This window comes from Cyrtonyx montezumae, unplaced genomic scaffold (genome assembly GCF_038088225.1).
Source record: "Cyrtonyx montezumae isolate F1298 unplaced genomic scaffold, pur_monq_1.0 scaffold_2, whole genome shotgun sequence".
Lineage (NCBI taxonomy): Eukaryota > Metazoa > Chordata > Aves > Galliformes > Odontophoridae > Cyrtonyx > Cyrtonyx montezumae.
In genome coordinates this window covers 18,795,807-18,817,843 of record NW_027071936.1, presented here as the reverse complement: position 1 = coordinate 18,817,843, position 22,037 = coordinate 18,795,807, and the positions used below count along the sequence as shown (strand labels likewise).

General features: G+C 41.7%; 1 protein-coding gene across 5 annotated transcripts in view; it reads right to left on the bottom strand.

The window, feature by feature from the left end:
* Positions 1 to 2,154: 2,154 nt before the first annotated feature.
* Positions 2,155 to 22,037, bottom strand: part of IRF2 (interferon regulatory factor 2) — a 39,725-nt gene continuing 19,842 nt past the window's right edge. For all 5 annotated transcript variants that reach the window (XM_065736553.1, XM_065736549.1, XM_065736550.1 and 2 more), the window contains 7 exons: positions 19,439 to 19,538; positions 18,648 to 18,824; positions 16,117 to 16,163; positions 12,796 to 12,907; positions 8,828 to 8,992; positions 4,756 to 4,802; positions 2,155 to 3,514 (listed from right to left, as the gene is read on the bottom strand). In XM_065736553.1, the coding sequence (XP_065592625.1) occupies positions 3,203 to 3,514; positions 4,756 to 4,802; positions 8,828 to 8,992; positions 12,796 to 12,907; positions 16,117 to 16,163; positions 18,648 to 18,824; positions 19,439 to 19,538 (960 nt within the window). In that variant the 3' untranslated portion in view covers positions 2,155 to 3,202. The remainder of the gene's footprint in view (positions 3,515 to 4,755; positions 4,803 to 8,827; positions 8,993 to 12,795; positions 12,908 to 16,116; positions 16,164 to 18,647; positions 18,825 to 19,438; positions 19,539 to 22,037) is intronic.

Genomic DNA, 22,037 nt, shown 5'->3' with positions numbered 1-22,037 from the left:
AGATAAAAGACTGCCTTCACTAGGTCCTTGCTGAAGGGGTCACTATGTAGGTTAACCTTTCACTAGAGACTAGAAAGGACATAAGGAGCCCAGACAGGGAGGAGAAGGCTGTACACACGCCCTACAAACTGTAATGTCCTCAGAGTGAGCAGCAAGCACACCACTGCCTCTCATCTGCAGTGGATGCTCTGTCTGAGGGATCAGTGCTATAGCTACATTCAGCAACTCCCATGCGTGAACATCTCTTGGAAGAGCTTCAAACACCTAAGCCCTGGGAAGAGGAGAATTTAGCAAGTATGCACGCCCTTCCCAGACACACATCTATCTCCTATTGCGCAGCTGCTCAAGCAGGGTGGGGGCTGCTGTTTTTGGAGCTTAGCTGCCTTCCTTGCTTCTGAGAGGAATTGGTGTTGCCTGCCTTTCTCCGTCGCCTAGTCCTTCTTTTTAGATGGCCTAAGTGAAGAGCAGCAAAGCCTTCTCCTTTCAAACGAGAGTTTACTTTGGAAACAAACATTTATCTACCTAGAAAAACTCTGGCAGCCCTTCTGGCAACAGCTCCTTGCTTACCCAAGTGCACAGCAGAGCTTGTTGAAGCCAGACTCATCCACAGCCACGCAGGACATGCTGAAAGGAAGAAGCTCAGCATTAAAAAGGAACTTTGCAAGCAGAAGCTACTGGTGAAAGGCACAAAGCCCCCGAGACACTGTCAGTGCCATGGGTGAGGGGTAGGGAGCTTAAAACACAGCTAGAAACAATAGCCTACTGCAGCTTTCAGAATGTAATGCACAGGCCACTGCCATCACCAGGAGGTTTGCAGAGATGTGCCTGCATCTAATGCAGCCAATCCGACCCTGGAGAGAGCAGGCCATCAGTGGCATAAACAGAAGCCCTGTTTGTGGAAAAGCAAAAGCCCAGAGTCAGCTCTTGTTTACTTTGAGAGATACTTTCCTGTCCTCACACGACTGCATCTCTGGGCTTTCAGCTGCAACACTAGTGCTGAGCCAGAGGCAGGAGAACCTCTCCATTCACAGACTAAATCCTCCTGAGAGGAGAACGACAGCACCAGCACTGAGTTTACATTACAAGATGCTTTCCAGCCCTGTGCAACTGAGCTGCTTTTTTCCCTCAGCCCCGAGGCAGACCCAGTTCTCAGCCCAGTCACTGCAGCCCTTCCTTTCCCAGAAGAGGCCTTTGCCAGAGAAGAACTCAAGCCATCAGCCCTTCATTTAGCCTGGCAGCCCCTACCTAGCCCCAGGAAAACTGCAGCTCCCAGTTTGCCATTGTATGCAGCCCAGGGTGGGCCACTGATCAGGTGAGGAGAAGCTGAAGCAAAGAGGTTTGTGTAGCCTACAGAAGAGAAGCTCAGAGTGAGTTAATTACAGTCTCCTGTGCCTAGAAGTTGGTCGCAGAGAAGACAGAGGTAGTCTCTTCAAAAGGATTCATAGTGGCAGGACAAGAGGCGATGGGTCCAAGCCGCTTCAGGAGCAGCTCTGGCTATAAAGAATGTTTTCTTCTGTGAAAACTGTGCACTGAAGATTGTTGGGTGAAGAAGAGTTTGGTCTCCCCTGCTAGAAAAACCTGGTTTGACGTGGTTCTGGATTCCAGATTCTGCTTTCAACTAGTCAGAGCCAAGGTACACCAGGGATTTTTCAGCCCTGGTTCTTCTGTGATCCTATAAAATCAGTGCCTAACCAACAGGATAACAGGATCTCATCATCTTAAAAGGGGCTGGGAGATGCTACAGAACAGCTTCCAACCAAAGCTCTAGCCCAAGAAAACTGAGAGCAAATTAATCTACCAGGAACAGGGCAAACTCAGCTGAGCACACAATGGGCTGCAGATAAACATCCTCAAGCTCCCTTCCATGAGCTCCTTTCCTCAAAGCTAAACCATGGGATAGCACCAGGAGAGGTTCCACCGTTCCCAACCCGTGCACATGAGGCCAAACTTGATCCGGTTACCATCAAGCTCTAGTTCCTCTTTCCACCTCAAGATGTCTTGAGCAGAGTACTTCCCACTCTGTCAGATGTGCACTGCAGAAATTGTAAAGGTGGCTCATGCTAATAGTTCACTCTGAGGGGTCACATCCACCTATCAAACACCCATGCCATCTGGGGCGTCTGAAAGATTAAAAAAGAGAGACAAACAAGAGGATTATTAAAAATTTAACTATATACCATATTTATTATCAATCCACAGGATAATCTGATTGCTACATGAGCTCATAAAAGCTATTTCACCTTTACAAAATTAAAAAAAAAAATGTGCCACAAGGATGTAATAACTGCTGATAACCAAGGATTGAATCTTAAAATTATAAATTTGCTGTAGAAAAGATTAAAAAAAATTATATTCACTTTAGAATTTTATTTTGAATAAAATATTCCCCTGTATAAAAAATAAAAAAGCTTGCTCTGGTTAGAATTAGAGTATTCTTCTTTTTTTAAATCTGGGAATTTGCATAACATCTCTGTAATAGTTTTTTTTTCTTTTTCCCTATTGTACCACGCGGCATTCAAGCATAGCAGATTAGAAAACAAACACGAGAAAAGCAGTCTTAAAATGTATGAAATCCACATGGGAAGTTTTAACTTTCTTTCCTTTCCACTATTCTTTAGTGGACACTTTTGCAAGAATAGCCTTGGAAAAGAATACAGGTGGGGAGGGACCTTCAATGTGACATTAAGTAGAGCAAGGTAATAAAAGGCCTTTTGTAAGTGCTTTCTTAATAAGGTGCAGAAGCAGACTGCAACGTTGCTAGTACTGCACTATGTACAATATTCACAATAGATTTTTTTGTTTTATTTAAAAATATTCCAGCTAGTTCACATTTTCTCTTCCATTCTGAGGCTTTCAGTTCCATCACAGCCTTGACAGCAAGAAGCGCAGCAGCACCACTTCCCTTGTGGTCAGTTGGTCCTCTTATGAAACACTGGAACCTGCAAGTGGGCCAAAGTTCTTGGTTTTTCTTATCCTACGTAGCAACCTTGCAAGTCCACCTGGGTTCAGATGTACACACTGCCGGCTGGAGTCCTGAGTTAAAAACACTCCGGCACTGGAGTCAGACACAGCAATGTTTTATATTGCCAAGGCTTTCTTTACCTTAGATTTGTCTAATGTGCGTCAAGGGATGAACCTCTCCTAGAGAAACGTAAAATACAAAACCAAACAAAACAAAGCTAAAAAACACACTGTCAAAGGCTTAGCAGCTCTTGACTCTTGACTGGGTGATGTCTGACGTTTTCTTGATGACGCTAGCCCGTGTCTCGCGGTCTGGCCGGCTGCTGCTAGTGGAGGCTGTGGACATGGCTTGTGGCAAAGGGATGTCTGGGAAAGGGGGCCAGGAGCTGTTGTAAGGCAGGGGGCAGCTTTCTTCTTTGATGGTGACCTGGAGGTCAGGCTTGTTGGCTACAAAAGTAGCCATGCTGGGAAGCATATGAGAAGTGTTCCGCATTCCCAGATTGCTGAGATACTGTTTGCCTTCAATGTTTTTCTTCTGCCAATGAAGTCGTCCCTATGAAGGGGGAAGAAGAACCAGGAAAGATTGAATGAGTGAATGCACTTTGCAAACTGCTCCCAGTAGTAAGATGATGACTGAAATATCCACAGATTGCACAGGAGTTACCCCAACTCTAAAAGACCGAGTCACCAGCAGTTGGCTTTGAACGTCTTTGCTCTCTGCCAGTTCTCCCCCTTTTTAAGTCCTGTATCTTAAACTTGGTGGCTCTCCAGCACTCAAGACACTCTGTTCATTCTTCTGATGGAAAATAAAGACCTTATACACAGTATGCCATAGACAAAATTGGACATGACTCAAGAGCTTCAAATGGAAGTCTCCTCCATTACTGGGGAGAGCTGTCACAGAGACTAAAAGGCTCTGTCATCAGAGGTAAGGCTGCCAGAAAAATCCCTTGGTAGCATGTCGACCCATCATAGGGATGAAGTTTGATAAGGAAATATGAGCATCCTGCCCTCTCCCCATCACACATGCTATGCTGCAGTGGCACATCCTGTCAGAAGAGGGTCCTCACTGGGTTTGGGGAGATGGAGAGCTCCCACCTCAGCCACCACTGGTGAAATAGCTGGGGCATTTCCTCACTTTTCTCTCTTCCCTGTGACACGAACTCTCACAGGTAGCTGATTTTCCACCTGCTCATGGAAGCAGGGACAGTCCTCCAGTCCAGGGCAAAGGAATAAAAACTGTCACAAGCATGCAGACAGAAGGTAGCCCATGCTGTGTGCTAACTCAGTTTTGGCTGCTTGGGAAAGCTTTTGGCCTCACACACCTCAAACATTCAAGTCGCATTTCTGTCACACGTGTAAGCATTTCCTCCAATTGTATGAGTTCACATTCCATTTAAGGAAAACAAAGTGAGTGTGTTTTCAGCTGAGACAAAATACCCACTACCCAGCAATGTTAATGCAGCATACACACGACAAAGCTTGCTAGTTTGCTCCATGTTAACAAACTAGCTGGCACTGCTGATGGCTCTGCAGAGGATTTTCTCATGAAAATCAGTCTCCTTGCAGTTTTGACAGATGAGGAAGAATGAACTCACAGAGATATCTGTTCTGCCTAAAATTCATCCCAACATTTGTCTCCCCTGAAGCTTCCTACTTTTTTCCTTTCTCCCTCAGCAATAATACATGAATGGCCCACTAGCAGACAGTCACAAAGAAAGAAGTGGAAAGAATACCTCAGGATGTGATTTTGAAATCTTGCTCCAAAGCATTAAAAATCCAGAAAACACTTACCTCTGCATTTTCTTCATCGCTTGGAACGCTGTCGGTCGTTTCACTTTCTGTCAAATAAAACAGAAGCAAAAATGAAACCCAAGTAATTTTATCTACAGTAGCAAAATCCAGCTCAAGAGGCCTGATCCACTTCAAACAAGTGCAAGCACAGAGCCAAGCCAAACAATCGGAAAAGAATAGTAAACCATGAACCCCCTGTGAAGTAATCTAAGGGCTAGACAACACAGCATCACTGAACTACGGAGTAAATTCATGAGTGTATCATGGTTAGTATGGATGCACTCTGGAATAGACAGCAACAGAGGTGGAAGAGAAGCAGGTCGGTGTTATTGCTCATACTCTGGGCTGTGAGAGACTCCTGCCAGTGAGGAATGTGCCCTCTTCCCCTTTCCTGCTCTTGGCAGCTTGAATCCAGTTATGAGCAAAGTCCTTTGCAAATCGTTATTTTTACCTCCTGCAAAACCATCAACAACTCCACCCTAGAGGAGATAAGCGAGCTTTTGTTTCATAAACTGTTATCTCAGTTTGTCACCTCAAGGCTTCGTTGTCAGTTCTTGCACTTTATTACTGTTATTACACTTTGCTCTTATTTCAGCTTTGCCCTGCCTCCCACTCTGTTCCTCAGCCCCCTGCCCTCCAGCACAGGGAAATGCAATTACCTCCTGCACCACAGCAGGACAACCCCAGCACCTCCTACCTTCAAACAGAGCACAGAGACACAAGCACACTAGCTGCCACCCCTCTGCACTGAGAGACAGGGCAGCAGCTCCAAGAGGATGGCCACCCTCCTGCAGCTCAGCCCTTGCTTGCAGAAGAGCCTGAGCCCCAGAGTATTTTCAAGCCTTCTAGGTAGCCCTGAAAGCCCTTGAAAAACAAGAAAGCAGACAGCTCAGCTACTAAACACCATTAACTTCCATAGCTGGCACCTTGCCTACTCCGGAGTCCCAGTCACAACATGCAGCAAGACAGAGGATCTAACTGTGAAGCCCTATGAAGTTAACACTCTGCAAGGCTCCTCATTCATTGTCACAACATGATAAAGTTGGTTAATTAAGCCATACTGGGAGGGAGGGAAAGGAGAAAGAGATGCAGAAAGTAATCTGTACAAAAGGAGAAATGGCCCTGAAGACAGTCAATAGGAAGAATCCACACAGAGACAAGAAACAGATACTCCTTGACGTGAAAAAGCATGTGGCAACAAAAAAAATAGTGATGTAGATGAAAAGGAATCCATCCTTGATGTTTATACATAACAAAATGCTGAGCAAGAGGGAGCGCTATAGTTAGGAGAAGCCATGGAAGCTAGCCACTCTGGTATGGAAAGTTAGAGAGGTCACTTGAGTCAAGAAGGTTATTTGAATCAGTGTCAAACAAGATGAGGGTGACAAGAACATCCTTGGTACTAAAAAAAAGTGGATTTCATAGACGTCAATGGAAATATGAGGAAACTCATAAGGGCCAGAAATATCATTTGCGTGTGTAACCTCAGAAAGGAACTAGAGGTGTTTTTGAAATAAAGCAGATTTATGTAGGACAGCTGATATCTACGGCTACTTTTTTTTTGTTGTTATTTCAGAAGAGCTAAACTAAGTGCTCCTGTGCAGCTGTTATGGTCATCCTCTTTCCTGCCACTCAGTGGTAGCACCTGACAGAGTAGGCAACTGTACTCAGCAGAGCCACAAGGGTTTAGGGCTCCAAATCTAAACGGTTTTGTGCATAACAAGATATAGCCAGAAATAGGCATGAGGATGACCTACAAATTTCAGGGTTCTGAAAAACCTTGTGGTGAAAAATGTGACATTTTTTCTTACATGCAGTTGGACCAAGTTCTATTGCTTCAATTTATGCCCGTTACTTCTCATTATGCACGACCATGAAAGAGCCTTGTTCCACCTTCTCAGTAACATTGCTGTTGATGTGGACAGGGTGCCACGAGGTTACCAAAACCATCTCTTCTCTAGACTGAACAAGTCCTGTCTCTCAGCATCTCCTCACAGAGGATGAGTGCTTCGACCCCTGACTATCCTGGCAGACTTTTTTTGCATTTGCTCCTGTTTGATTGTGTCTTTCTTTGACTAGGGACTCAAAACTGGACCCAATACACTGGAAGCAGTGTGACTTAGCACTGAGTAGAGGGAGATAATCACTTGCCTAGATTTACTAGCCGTGCTCCAGAAGGCTGTGGCTTTCTCTGCAGTCAGGGTGCTCTGCTGGCTCATGTTCAGCTCACTACCACCCCCTTTCTGCAGAGCTGCTGCCGATCCCACAGGCCCCAGACCGAATCGCTGCAAAGGGCTACTTCTTCCCAGGCACTCCACATCTTACTGGCCCCTAGCTACAGTAATCAGGATCTTCATCCTGTCTTGAGACGCATTCAAAGGCATGTAGGTGGCACGAAATCATCTCCTGTGCTATCTTAGTTATGGTTTAGTCGGTCCTGAAACAAGTTATGAAAGCTGAAATCCACAAGGATACTAAGACAACATGAGGGGATAGCAGAAGTACTTCACTCATGCTTCATTTACGTAGTTCTTGCATTGACTTTTGGAGAAGTAACTCAGGACTTGCTCATGTCCAGGTGATTCTCTTGTCACCAGATATCCCTCTCTATTACCACAATACAATGACTTTCAGATCTAGCTGGTGCCTTCTGTCTGCACTGCAAGAGCTTAGATCCTTTAGCTGAGGTTAAAAAAAAATAATATATATATATATATATCACTATTGCTTTCACACAGCCAGGAAAAATTTTGCAAGAAGCATTTGGAACAAGGACAAATGTTTCAAAGGCCCTGTCTCCCACTGCTAGTAAATTAAAGCACCCCTCCTTATCCTTTGCAAAGCCCTTTTAAATGTTCTGACCATTACAGACTAAACACATGGGGAAGCATGACCATATATCAATGTTTGAGACTAACATTGGAGGCTGTTCAATGAAACATCATAATATTCACTCAGACCCAAAGATATAAAAATTCCTACATACATATTTTATAAAAATGCATCTGGAAGTAATTCAGCTTAATGAGTCAAAGGCAAAACCACGTATAAAATAATAAATTGGGAACAATTAATACTCAAGCTTGCCTAAAAAGATGACATTTCTGTTTTTGCTTCTGTCTCCTGAGGCTTGCAAGTTAGCAACACATTAAAAAAGGAAAGACAGGTTGGATATGAAACTTTTTCTACTTTCAAACGTGGTTTTGTCCTGTTTCCTACGGAAATAAGGCTTGTATGATTGCAGGAACTCTGTGGTGTGCCCATGTGTGCATTTGTGTCTGTTCTCCCTTAACAGCTTCTGAACATATTGTCAGCCTTGGATAAGGAACAAATAAGGGCCAAAACTCTTAACTTCCTACCAGTTTTATGAAAATTAGAGGCCAGATCACAGCAAGAAACCATTAGCACCCCAACTCTGGGGAAAGCTTGTTATCTCACTGTTTTTTAGATATCAGAGAATCCAGATGGGAGACAGACATTGCTAGCCAGACTTCCACAGACCCCATCTTATCAGTCACTACATGGATGTTCTGCAGAATATTTCTAACACAGATCCACCCCCCAAGGCCTTCAGATTCATGTTTGCATTACATATCATTAATGCAGCCCTGAGCGCTCTGTATCCACTACAGCAAGCACCAGGGAAACATACAGCAGAGATTATGACCTTTTATCTTAAAAAGATCAGGCTGCCAGGGGGACACAGTATATTTGCAGCATATCACTTGTACCATTGAAAGCATCCCTCTAATAAAAGATGAAAAGGCCTCTCTACACTACATCTGAAAAGGTTCTTTTTCCATTAGTCACAGGCTAAAAACTGCAGCTTATATTTCCATTCTCAGCTCTGCTGAGTTGCCAATGTAAAATTAATATACAGGGCTATGAGTTTTGAGTTAAAAATACAGAAGCCAGCAGAACAGACATTACTGAATCTATATCTGTGCCAGCTGTCCTTAAAGAACCTGCTTTTCCCTGGTGACCCCTGCCTCAGGGCCTGGCACTCTCTAGTAAGTTCAGCATCTAACAAACATTTCTTAAAAAGAACATAAAGAAACTCAAGGATGCTTACCTGCATAGGACGACACAGGGGAGATCTGTAGGGGGTACAGCTGGCTCATGCTGAGAGGCTGTTCATCACTTTCTGTTGTCACCTCTACTACCTGGCAAACATCTGGAGGATTGGCAACTATCACCTGCTCCTCGCTGCTGCCATCAAGGTGCTGCTGTCCTACAACTTGAAGTTAGATGAAAAAAAAGAAAAAAAAAATCCATTACTTGTAATATGTCAACCCTGCTGAATCTCTAAGAGTTTGTCCTTGGAGCATGCTTGGTATGTGAGTGAACTGGAGTCTTTAATACAGTCTCAGCACTTTCTTCCACGTCCACCACCTGCTTTCAATGGGACTTCTACAAGGAAAACTATGTGACTTACTTAGTTTCCATCACCTTCAAAGAAATTTCTTTTCCACTTGTGACAACTGAGAATGCCTAACTCTTTCCTGGCTCTCACTCAAAATGCCCTTGAGTCAGCCCCAACACACAATCTTCCCTTACGCTTTTCTAGGGAACACTATAGCCACACACTCTTTCCTCACCAGGATATACAGACCATGGCAATCTCTCTTAACCTGGGAAAGCATCCTCACCTAGCAAGCTGCCAATATCCCACAGCATCTGGATGCTTTCACACTGATTATGCACTAAGAGAACAAATAACTTTGCTGCACAAAAAAACTGGTCTCACAATTATGTAAAATATGGTGAAAAGCCAATTAATATATGGCATGCATCTGTCAAAAATATATTTCTCCATTTGGATGCTTATTCCCACTGATACCTGAAATGCTAGTGATAGCATGTAGAAAATCATAGCTGAACCTATACTCTGTAGTCCCCAGTCCCAATGGTTTGTGATTGACAGCTACTGTCTGATTAGTTATTTTTATATTATGTTTTTGCTATTACCTCAGGCAAGTAATATTTAATTCCAAAGTAACATTTTCATTTCTACAAAGTTAAGGCACCATGGATGGTTTGCAAGCACACAAAAGTGCTCTGTAGGCACTACCTGTGCTATAGAACACCCTTCTAAAACAGAGGAATAAACTTAGAAGTTACTCAGCAAAGAAGCACTATGGTAAAAGCCAAAATCTCAGTTTTCTGGAGCTGCTAGAGACAGTTCTGCATCTTGTACAACTCCCCTTTTGGTCCCAGAAATATGAACACATGATAACTACATTAATCTGGCACTGAGCTAAAAGCCACTAGCCAGATCAGAACAGCAAGCAGGTGAGGAACCACCTCAGAGGATGACTAACCTGTACCCACAGCTGAAGGAGAGTAACCACGAGAGAAGGAGAAAGACTATCAATATTCTTTCACTGCACAAAACAACAATTTTCATGCACACAAACTCCTACCAACTTCAACAGCAGTTTGGGAAGATTTTATGCCAGAGGAACTAGTCCAGATTTACTTACATGTTGTGAACTGTTAGTCTTAAACACACCATACAGCAGTCAATGCCTATTTTGAGTTTTACACAGCAACAAGTCTTTCCAGGCACTAGCAGCCCATCCCACCTGGCAATGTCATTTTGGAAGTGGCCAATAATGGATGTTTCAAAGAACAGTCGCAATCAATTCACCAAACTATAAGGTTCTGAATTATTACAAATTCAGATAGCAGTGTTGTTTGTTTGTTTGTTTTAACCAGAACCCATGGTGAAGAAAAATGTAATAAATGAAGCACAGCACATCTTGAAATTCTTCAGTTAAGTGACCTAAGCAATCTGGTTATTGATTTAAAAAAAGACAGATGTATCTTTTCCTGGGTGAACTCAAATAAATGTGCATGAATGCACAATCCACTTCTGTCTTCTATCTTTTGGGGAAGATTAGAGTATGACTATTTAAAAAAGAAAAATGACAGGGTTTTCTCCTAGGGAAAAGCTTTGTGAAGTGCCAGCCAACTACTGGAAACTCCCTCAAAGCTGTCTGTGCAGGCTATGAGACAGTCCTAACATTCAAAAATGACATACATACCTGATAGTTCTTTTTTACAGTTGAATCACTCCAATTACTACCATTTTGTTCCAGATATTTTGTTTTGAAAATATCTGCCTTATGTTGGGGTGCTGGGAGGCAGGAGCACACACACACACAGTTAATTTTTATCCACAAGAAGCCAGCATTGTGCAACCTTTTCAGGATAAGAGCAGGCCATCTGCACTGTTTTATCTTTCTCCTTGATACCTGAAGAATTCTTACCCACCTCAAGAGAGAAGTTTAGTGCAACAAAATATATTGCTTATTTGGGAAATATGCCATCACTTTCCTTTGAGCTGCATCAGAAACAGCACAGGTGCTGTTTGTCTTTTCTCCCCTCCAGCTGACTTCTGTCCTTTCCGCAGAATATATCTATTTTACCCTTTCTCCCCTGTTTATATTAAATATTGGCTTGGAGTACTAAATAAGGACTTCTCTCTTCAGTTTGGATAAGCAGCACACTTCCCTAGCCATTAATTAAACAACTCTGGATCACAGTTATCCACCCAAACCTTGCCGTCATACCCCTGAAAATGGATACTGGAGAAAAAACAACAAATGCTAACTGGAGATCTCCCTTGTGAGCCCCAAGGAAAACCAAAGCCCTTCAGAAGCAATTCAGCTCTGCTCCTCTCTTGGTTTCCACATTAGCACATTGACAACTCTTATATCACCCTATGGGTCCTGTTCCACAATCACTGAGATTTTCCAAGGTGCAACATGGATTCATCTCATACTAAAATTTGACAGGAGTTCAGGATACACTGCACTGTAGAAAACTGAGCCGTTCCAGTAAAATGACTCTCTTGTATGTTTGTGGATTTTGGGAATACCGGGTACATTGCAAAGGCTGCTGTTAATTTATCTCTGTTTAACGTGAAGGTTTTAAAATAAAGCTAAAGTGTAGGAAGCTTCCTCCTCAGGGCTGCATATCAGCCTTGGCATATTTCAGATTTGGATTTGAGTCAGTCAGTATATATAATTCATTATAGTGTAATTCCTTCAAGTTATAAAACACTCTGTAACAGTATGAACAAATTCATGTCCTAACACTCTTACAAAGCAAGAACCAATTAAGTAAACTGTCATAAAAAATAAAAAAAACACTCATGAACTCCCCAGCCATGGAAGTACATGCAGGAATGACTCAACGCAGAGCCCTGTGATATAAAAAATGGTAGAAAAGAATAGCCAGTGCATGACATTTCTGCCATCTTCATAAAAGGAAGATTAACATATTTTTCAAGCACTTTTTCCTTGTATATAGAAGTAGAACTCTCAGAGAAAATAGTAAATGGGCCACATTTCTAGGAGCCCTCACTGCAGTGAGGATCTTAGCAATGTGAGAGTTGTCAAAACCAGCCCAGTTATTCTACCAAGGGCCAATTATTCACATTCTGAGATGACACCTAATTCCTAATATGTATCTGTTTCTAAATCCAGACTTTACTTATGTTTCCTGTTAGCTCTGTAATGTTAAGAACTAACTCTGCTATTGAGGAAAAAAAAAAACCAAGTTCTTCTATTTCATCTTTTTGTTTAAACTCACAAACAAAATGTTATCCTGTATAAAACTTTTCTTTAAGCAAAGGGAAACCACCTTCCAGCTTCAGCACAACTTCCCATGGGCACCGACTACAGTCTCCTCACAGAAGAAGACTATACTGTGCAGAAAATTGATGTGAGGGAAAAAGTTGAAAAAGTTCTTATGTGCTTTGCTCCCAGAGAAACAGCCATGCTGCAGTAGTGCTGCTCACCACCACTGCAGAGTGGTGGGGCTGGTCTGCAGGCAGGACCTTGTGCAGCTTTGGCTAACAAGAAATACATAGACAAGATTATACCTGGGATCTTCTCCAAAGCACGCAGTGCTGCTGGAAAGGTGAGTTTGAAACAGTTAAAAGGGTTATTTTTTCTGGCATCACCTACTTCATGTATTTGTCTTATAGTTCACCTGTATGCTTAGCATTATGAAAAGCATAGGAGTACTTACCTACAATGTTCACCGTACTGTCAACTTCATTTTTTATACTGGAGGACAGGAAATAGTCAGAAGTAACATCATTTAGCCCATTAATCCCAAAAGATGATTCAACTGGCTCTTGCTAGAACGAAAACAGTACAGTTGGGTCAGGTTTGATTTATTTTAGGAGCCTGGACTAAGTTCATCTCATTGTTCAGAGATGGTAATAAATCAAATAGCTTCTGCCTGCCACATCCCCACTGCTCCCTGTTAGACACAGTATCCGAACAAGTAATTTGGTTCTCTGAGAAGCAGCCAGAGTTTACTTCCAAATCTTCAGCTTTGAAACTCCAGCTATTTTTAATTTTCAGATTTAGAGCGAGCCTTCTGGGAGCAAGAAATTAGTGTGCTATTTATGACAGGAGATCAACATTTAGAACAAACAAGGAAGAAACACTGCTTTCAAATGTATTCTATTTCATTTTCACCCTCATTCTCTTCCAAACACACTCTATCTCTCAGCACTCTCTGAAATAAAGCCCTAGCTTCAGTTCAATAATCACTTAATTCTAGCCTTAATTTTTCTCTGCAGCAAATCAAAGAGTTTACACTAAATACAGCCTGCTTAAACCACATCATAAACACTGCCATGGGGCAATAGCATTGGGAAAACACCACCTGTTCTATATATACTGAGCTACCCACAAGATGCATACTCTGTACGTCTGGTACATTTGAATGGGAATTGAAAAATCTCCCTTCAGACAAGACACCAAAAAATGTTCATTCCAAAACCTCAAAATTTCTTTTAAAAGCTATAAACACTTTTAAAGAACTATGTGCCCAATCTCCTCCCTGGTATTGGGACCCATACAAGGTTATCAGATAGGAAGTCCAAAGCTTTCAGCTCTCATTCTGGGATGGCAGTGTTGCCAGTGAAAGCCAAGTTCTGCATCACTATTGCATCGATGACATCTGCAGAGAGGTGCAAAACTGCTGGTTTGATCTGTTGCCTTGGCATGCCCTTTTTCACTGCTCTAAAACACCTCAGTAAGCGCAGGGCACAGGCAAACCTCAGGACTCATGGTGCTAGCCCTTCACAGCACTAACCACACCAAGAGTTATCGTGGAGGACTCTGCACTGGAGCCACCGTGCCATGCAATGCCCTGGCAAACACAACAGCCCCCATGAGAATGCTGTTCACACCCTAACTTGATCAGCTTTGCCGAGGCTTCGTTACAGCAGAGTTTATTCAGCTGCTTTTATGAGCTGCAGGAACAAATGTGCATCTTGAAACCTGGGTGATGAGGCCAGGTCCACAAAGGGATGTGGATATCAGCACAGTCGGTGTTACACCACTTTTCAGTGTTTACGTGTCTAGAGGAAGCTGAACTAAAAGGATGGGGAAAGGTAAACATTATCTCAGTGGGGAGCTGCACACATAGTCACAATTATGCACCTACCACAACGTACAGATTACATCTCACACAGGCAGTTCAACCTTTACCTCTGTTTTGAAGAAAAGAGCCTATTCATGGTCTCCATGGACTACTAAGCTACCTTCTGGCCTCTTTCCCATTTGCCCAGGCACCCAGTGACCAGGGGATACATCTGCAAGGTGGGAGATGTGCTGCCCTAACTAGAGATTAGGCACAGGCCAGATGTCTCACATACTCAGGAGGGTCAGGGAAAGGAAGAGTCCTGGCTGAGCATCCTGCTCAAGCTCAGCCTCACCAGTCAGCCATAGGCAGGAACCAAAGTCTCACCAGTGGAGCCTGCCAGTGGTCTTCACTCACATCATCTTAGGAACTTGGGCACCCACAGGGCCTGACAGCAGTGACAGGGGGGAACTTCATGTGAGGCTCTGTTACACTGAGGTCCTTTTTCTCTGATTCTTAGCTTCTCTCTCTCTTGGTCAGTAGAGGTCAGCAGGCAGGTCACAGTGTAGCCAACCCAACCATCTTCACTAAGAGGTTTTCAAGACAATTGCAAGGTTTTAAACAAAAACCACACAGCTCAGAATTCACATCACCAAGCAAAGAAATTTAAGCAGCTTTTAGTGTTCAATTATGTGCGTCTGCATTAACTCACCTGCTGCACATAATAATCTCCCAGACATCACTGTGATACCCTCAGCAACTAATATTTGTGGGATTCGTTTGAATGAAGAGGGAAAGATTACACAGGTACCTCTACAGCTTTTCAGGTATTTAATATTTTAACTAAAAGAAAAGTTATGAAGAAGGGGCAGAGCAAAGTGCTGCAGTCAGCTTTGGAAGGTATCGTGTGCTGCCCAGCTCTGACCAAAGGAGTTTACTGGATCCCCTGGAATCAGTCATATGATAACAATCACGCATGACTGCAGAATCCAGATACAATGGTTAAAAATTGGTACCTCACAGCCAATTTGAAATCACGAAGAATTTATAAAGCAGCCTTCTGATATGCAATTATACAATCACCATTACCTGAAGAGATTTTTGCTTTCCAAATCCAATTTTAATAAAGGATTTTTCTCACCCCTCGGTGTTCTCTCTGCTTCATCGAGACATGAGAGCCACAGTCCTGAACAAGCAAGCAGCAGAGCACCAAGCTGTTGCTCTGTTACAGACACTAATGCATGCTATCGTGGGCTGGGCTTTCAGCACTCAAATCCCCAGTTTTAATGAAAGAATAAAAACTTCTGTGAAGCCTGGAAACTTTGCAACTTGTTTTATGAAAACACTGAAGTTGGATCAAATCCTGCTGGTCTATAACAGTGACCATCTCAGAGGGGCCTCAGCACAACTGCAAATTGTAGGAAATACTATGTTTTGTAGGGAAAGTGAATGTGAGTTTGGGTCCATGCTCTGAACAAGAAGAAATATCATCCTGGCTGATGAGCTTTACAGCTTTCTTCTATTTTACAAAGCATGAGCAGAACATAAGGCTCCAACAGACCTCTCCCCCTTTCCTAAACAAAAATGAATTTCAAATGCCTTCTGCAGAAAAAAATCGTCCAAAAGGTACTTCTATTGTTTGCAAGCATTCCTTCCATAATTACTGTATTTCTGCTTACACAGACAAATGGCAAATGTATTGCCAAAGCTGCCAGCTTTCCAACCTCCAGGCATTGCAACACAAGGGCTGTGTCAACTGATGATGTCAGCCATGGCTCTAACAGGCTTCACGTTTCAAAAAAAAAACAAAACTACACCAAAGTAACTATAGCTAATTAACCAATCCAAACCAAACGCATGGGAGATTTGCAAATGCCCACCACTAGATACTACTAGGACTATTAAAAAGAACAAACAATTGCACCGGATTGTTTTCACAGGCTCTCAAAGTATCAAACAGTTGCTTCTTACCTTAATTTGTTTGAACTTGTCATCCTTCTCAGACTTCGTTTTTTTTCCTGCAACAACAGAAGGAAGATTTCTTAAAGTCCTCCATGCCATCAATCGTCCTCCATGACTTCTATATTCACTAAGAAATAGCCTTCAAATGTGACTCAAAATAGCAGCATCTCCTAAGAAAGGGAGAACTCCTTTTGCTTAGTTTTAAATCCACTTTAAATACTGGACAGTCAAAATTCACTTTGAGCACAGGGTTTTGTGCTTCATTTTTGAAGGACTACAGAAAAGAACTATTAAAGGACCAAAGGAAGCAATCTCAGTTAAAAAAAAAAAAAAAGCAAGGTGAAAAACATGAAAGAGTGACAAAGAACCAAGGAAGGGGGAGGAAAATTGTCAAAGAAAAAGAATCCAAATATATATCTCGTCACACTGGAGACAGACTCATGTACATAGCAACAGGAAAAGGGAGACTGTTCTTTTATTTAATGTGTGAAAAGAGATCACAGGAAATTTCAACACGTATTTTTGTAAATAGTTGCAACATGGGGGGAGGAATATATGTTATAATTTATGCCAAAGTGATTTATGCAATCATACTGGATTGGAGAATCCAGAATATAAGCCAGAGCATGTGGCTCTCACCAAATCTCCTGTGCCTTGGAAGACCTCAGCACTGCTGTCCCTGCTCTGTCCTGAGGAGACCCTAATGTGGAAGCTCAGAGTTGCTGTGAAAGTTCTGCTCTACACGCTCTTTGCACAGACGTGCCCCAGGAATTCCTCCCATCCCTACTACAAGATAGGGCTTAGAATTAAAAATGTTGGCAGATGAATTCTTTTGCCCTCACTCATACATAAATGTAGCCATGTGTCACGTAGAAAGGACAAATGAGAAGATATGCAAGGGCCAAAAGATGTTAGTTAAAAGGTAGCTGGATTTGCAGTTGAATCTTCTCTGGCTATGACACAGAGCTCCAGAATCTCAGTTTTCATTACGAACTGTTCTGGTTCTTACAGCTATGAGAAGAATCTGCCACAATGGGTCAAATTATGGTTCATAGATATATGCCTGCATGTACAAAACACAGCACAGATGAGAGATTTCAAAGCAAACATTCTGCTTTTTCCAGATTAATCTTCTTTTCATAGTATGATTCTACCCCAAAAATATTCCAAATTCATTCATTTCCATTCACACCTTAAAATTATGATGAGCTTTATATGTCACAACTTAAGAAAACAGCAAGTTGAGCTACATCAAATTTGATTTTAGAAGAACATCAAGCAGAAGTACAACATTTGGATGGCAGGTTATCTATTCAACTAATACACCTAGGCACTAGAAGATACCAGAGGAATAAGGAAGCCCTGTTTTCTACTCTATGGAGCCAATAACAAAGCTAAAAAAATGCCAATGTTTCTACTCAACAAGAAACTAAACACTCCTTAGACTGACTTGGTGCTTAGGTCCTCTCCTGGCACATAGGAAATTCAACATCTAAACCAAATCAGGGGAATTTAAACAGTTTCTCACTTCACCTCTACCATGCTGTAGGCACAGCCTTCTTCCTGCTTTTTCATGGCCTAGATTACCTACAGAACTAAAGTGCCTCTGGTTTAATAAAGTGTTCACCCAGGATGCCAAACTTGTGAGTTTGTTCCTTGTATAGGAAACCCAGACGCTGATCTTGTGCTCCCAGTTCCAAGTGGCAGATAAATTTGGTTCCTATGTCCTACAGAAATAGATTTTCAATGCAGGCCACAGCAAAACTTCAGAGCATACTCTTTCTACTCAGCTGAAGAGTGCAAGTTTATTTCTACCCTTGCTTGGAAGAAGACAGCAAAATGTCTGCCACCACACTCTGAATGAGCTTTACTGTATGAAATATAACAATTTCTAATATGCCCCGATCACTCTCCTTGACTGAATGAGGCCCAGTTATCTCACGAGAGGGAGGAAATGAGCAGATATGGCTTTGTGCTGCTTTCATTCACTAGGACATCTCACATGGACTGTGATTTTGAAAGCAGTGCCACGGATATTAAATATATAGGGGTGCTCTTTTGTGGTATTCTCAGCTTCCTAAACTCGTGTTTTAGTTCAGCACTGATATTAACACCTCCTGCATGAAAGCTAGCTCCTGATTCGAGTTAGGGGTGTTCATCACTCAGCAAATCTTCAGCTGTTTATACTGTATCACTGCCCGAAGTGAAACTTTGGCCATTTGGCAGCAGTTACTTAGCAGACCTAAAATTCAAACAAGCACTGTACCTGCAATTAACATCTGAATACAGCTCTGATGGCTTTAATAGAACTACCACAGCTTAGGCAGCCCAGTACCCTATCTTGTTGATCTCCCTCAAAGCAACTCGTTCCCTTAAGTGAATGCAGCCTATTTTTCACAGAGAAGTTTCTAAATTCCAGGGAACAGCTGGATGAAAAAGTCTAACTTTAGAGTAGGAGAAGTAAAATTGGCACATTATGCAGGCCCCATAGGAACAATGCAGCCAACACCAATTTCACACTCACAAACTCTCTCCTCTACCTTTTTTGGAAGGTCTTTCAGACAACGGCAGCATCCGGTAGACCCTGAAGGCATTGTTTCCTTTCTTTATACTTTTGTCCTTAACTTCTTCTATATCAGGCAGAGAGTTCATAGCACACCGGAAGTTTGCCTTCCATGTCTTTGGGTCGGGTTTATCTACTCCTGGCTGGTATTTTCCTAAGCAAGAAAAGAGAGTTAAGCATATACGATGTGTAACTGAAAACCTAAGACAAACTAGTAACAATGTAGATTAACATCATGGTATTAACCCTTGGTTGTCAAAACAGGCATTCAAACAACAGCTGAGGTTGCAAGAGTAACTGAATGTTGTGATCTCATTCTCATGCATGTTTCTGGAACATGATTAACAATTTCTGACCAAGAAAGACCTAGGGCACTGCAGATCAGATGCAACTTTACAACAATGTGGAAAAGCTTGCACAGCATTTACCTTTATTAAGTCTGGCTCAAATCCATAGAAGCGCATAAAAAGCCTAAGGGACAAAGTCTACAAAGTGCTGAGCATGCTCTACTCAAAACAGTTTTGAGTCCAATCTTGTTAACATTTAAATCAATTAAGTTTTACTGTGCACCTCGATGCAAATGAGTTACGGCCATTCAATAAAGCTGGAGATTACTGCAGGCCCCAAAAAAAGCATTTAACCTCACACAGATCTGGAAACTTCAATTCACTCTCTGTGTTACTTAAAACAAAATCATGAAAGGAAAATATAAATTTAAAAAGGAAAAACGGGTGAAAATCTGTCCTGCAAAAAAGAAAGTTTCAATACCTGTGTGAATTGCCCAGTTTCTAAATAAGGGAGCATCTTTTTCAACATCCCACCCATGTCTTGCAGCATGCATCCAGGGAATCTGAAAAATCTTCTTTTCCTGGAAGGGAAAACAAACAGGAAATGCCAATGCTGATTGACTTGATGGATTTTCTGATGACTTCAAGTCATTTATTTAAAAACGCAGTTCCAGCATCTGCAAGGGTTTTGCTTCCTACTAACACAGTGCTGCTGTCACCGGGCTCAATAGGAAAATATCCTCTGGCGTCAGTGAAAGTAGAATACAGCCCCAAGCGCACAAAATACTCAGATGCCCCTTCACAGACTGTGAGGCTGGCAGCTTTCCAAGCTGACACACGGATAAAACGTGCAGTGATAAACATTTCTAAACATTCAAATGAAGGCTAGTTTTGGCAGCACTGAAACACTCATGAGTAGAAAAATCAGAGATAAAAATAAACAACCATAGGAACAGAGCTAATTCAAGACATTTAGAATTCAGTGAGCAAAACACTGACACAGAAAAAAAAAAAAAAAAAAAAAAAAAGGTTATTCAAAATTTACCAGCCAAGCAAACAGGGCATGTATCAAAAGAAGACATCCGTGCAGTGGGAAAAAAAACAAAAACAAAAACAAAAAAAACATGGGACACCCATGTGCACGGATGGGTTTAAAGATAATTGAACTTGTTTAGTTTAGAAACTTTGACCCAAAGAGAAGCTGATTTAAAGCAATCCAAAGGAAGGGCTGTTTGCCCTCTGTTTACACAGCACAGAGTTAAACCAGGGCGTGCCTTATACAGTGGACGTACTGATTCACAAAGGGAACAGAAAAAACTCATCGAAGATGGTACACTAAATCACAACTAAGGATGCTAGATTTGACAGAAGAACTTGTGGAATAAAGTACAGTGGTGTCTATAAAGGATGATGAATTCAGATGCAGCTCAATTATGAGTTATTAGAGTTAAATTAGAGTTTCAAATACTCTTTCCATCAGCATTTAGGCCCATGCCATCATCAAAGACAGGACACTGGGCCAGATGGATGCCTTCATGGGCCAGATGTGCTTTCACATCATACAACACAGCATAAGAACACTTCATGCCCATTTCTGCGAAGCCATGCAAAGGGGTTATGCTTCACAAATAAAATCCTCCTCTTGCAGAAGAGAAACCTTGCCTGGCTTCAAATGCAGACATATTTGCACTCTAAGTGCCACCTTTTCAAGTTTAGATTCCCTTCACAACCAGTGAAAAGAAAGGCATTTCCAGGGGACAATTTACCTCAACTCATCAAACTCAATTACACCCCAAAAATACCTATTTCTCTCTATTAACTGCAAACAACTGTAGACAGGCAGCTCTCATTTAAACAACTGCATTGTAGATGTCTAATATCAGGGGAGAAGAATCCTCTGCATTTCCTTCTTGTCTGTCTGGTTAATATTTCACAAATGTAAAGGTTAGGTTTACTTCTCTTCCTTTTTCTATGATCTCTGCTTACTTGAGCATGTACTTTTTGACAACTTTCAACTCATTTCTTCAGTCCTTCCGTTTAAGTTCACTTGTTCAGAATTGCATTCATCTTGTCTTGCTTCTCTTCATCTTTTCTTTATTTGGTAAAAGCAGATTTAACACGATCCCCGTTCTCCATCAAATTCTCATAAACCCATTCATCTTCTTCAGCCATTCTTGTTATTTATCTCATGTGCCTTTTGCCACCTTACTCTTTCCCCTCTATTAAATTCCTTAAATCCCTTATTCCCTCATTAAATCATCCTAAAGAGGAGCTCCTCTCTCTCCCAAGTAGAAAAGGCCTAAAGGAAGGCCTTCAATCCCATTGTCCTGCAGTCCACACAGCACTACTGAATTCACTGGAGCTAGAATAAGCTCCACTGTCTATACTGTTCTAAAGATGATCATCAGTATGGGAAAAAAAAAAAAAAAAGAAGTCCATTAAAAAATTAAAAATCTATCAGTGAGAACTGTAAGAAATGAGCAGACTAATGTCTTCTCATGTTTGGTGATGAGGAGAAGTTTGAATAACACTACACAGTGCTACAAAGGTTATACCACTGATTTCACGTGCTGCCTGAAAATTCAAAACCTTATTTAGGAACCTGCATACTGAACAAGACAACGAATGTAGCACCATGTACCATCAACAGTATCCACTGCTTCAAAGAACAGTGCAAAGACTTTCCCAATAGCTACCTAAATGTTCATTTCAGAAAATCCTTCCTAATTCCATGTCTTGAAGCAAAAGGACTACAAGAAATTGTAATATCAAAAGTAAAAATCATAAGATCTATACCTGTACTACAACTTTTAAATATATCTAGTTTTGCATCTAGAAACATTTTCTCATCAATTATGTAAATACTTAATGTTCTCTGAAATCCCTCAATACTGCTGACTGCAACAATCTCAAGTGGCTGCAAGTTCCAACAGCGGAAATGGTTGTTCTGCTCCACTTTATCTAGGTTTTTCCTATTTAAATACTAATTTTTTATTTCTCTCATCATCAAACATTTTCCCATATCCTTCTCCGCTCCTTATTCATAAATAACGACTAATAGGAAAAGGCTCATCACTTTT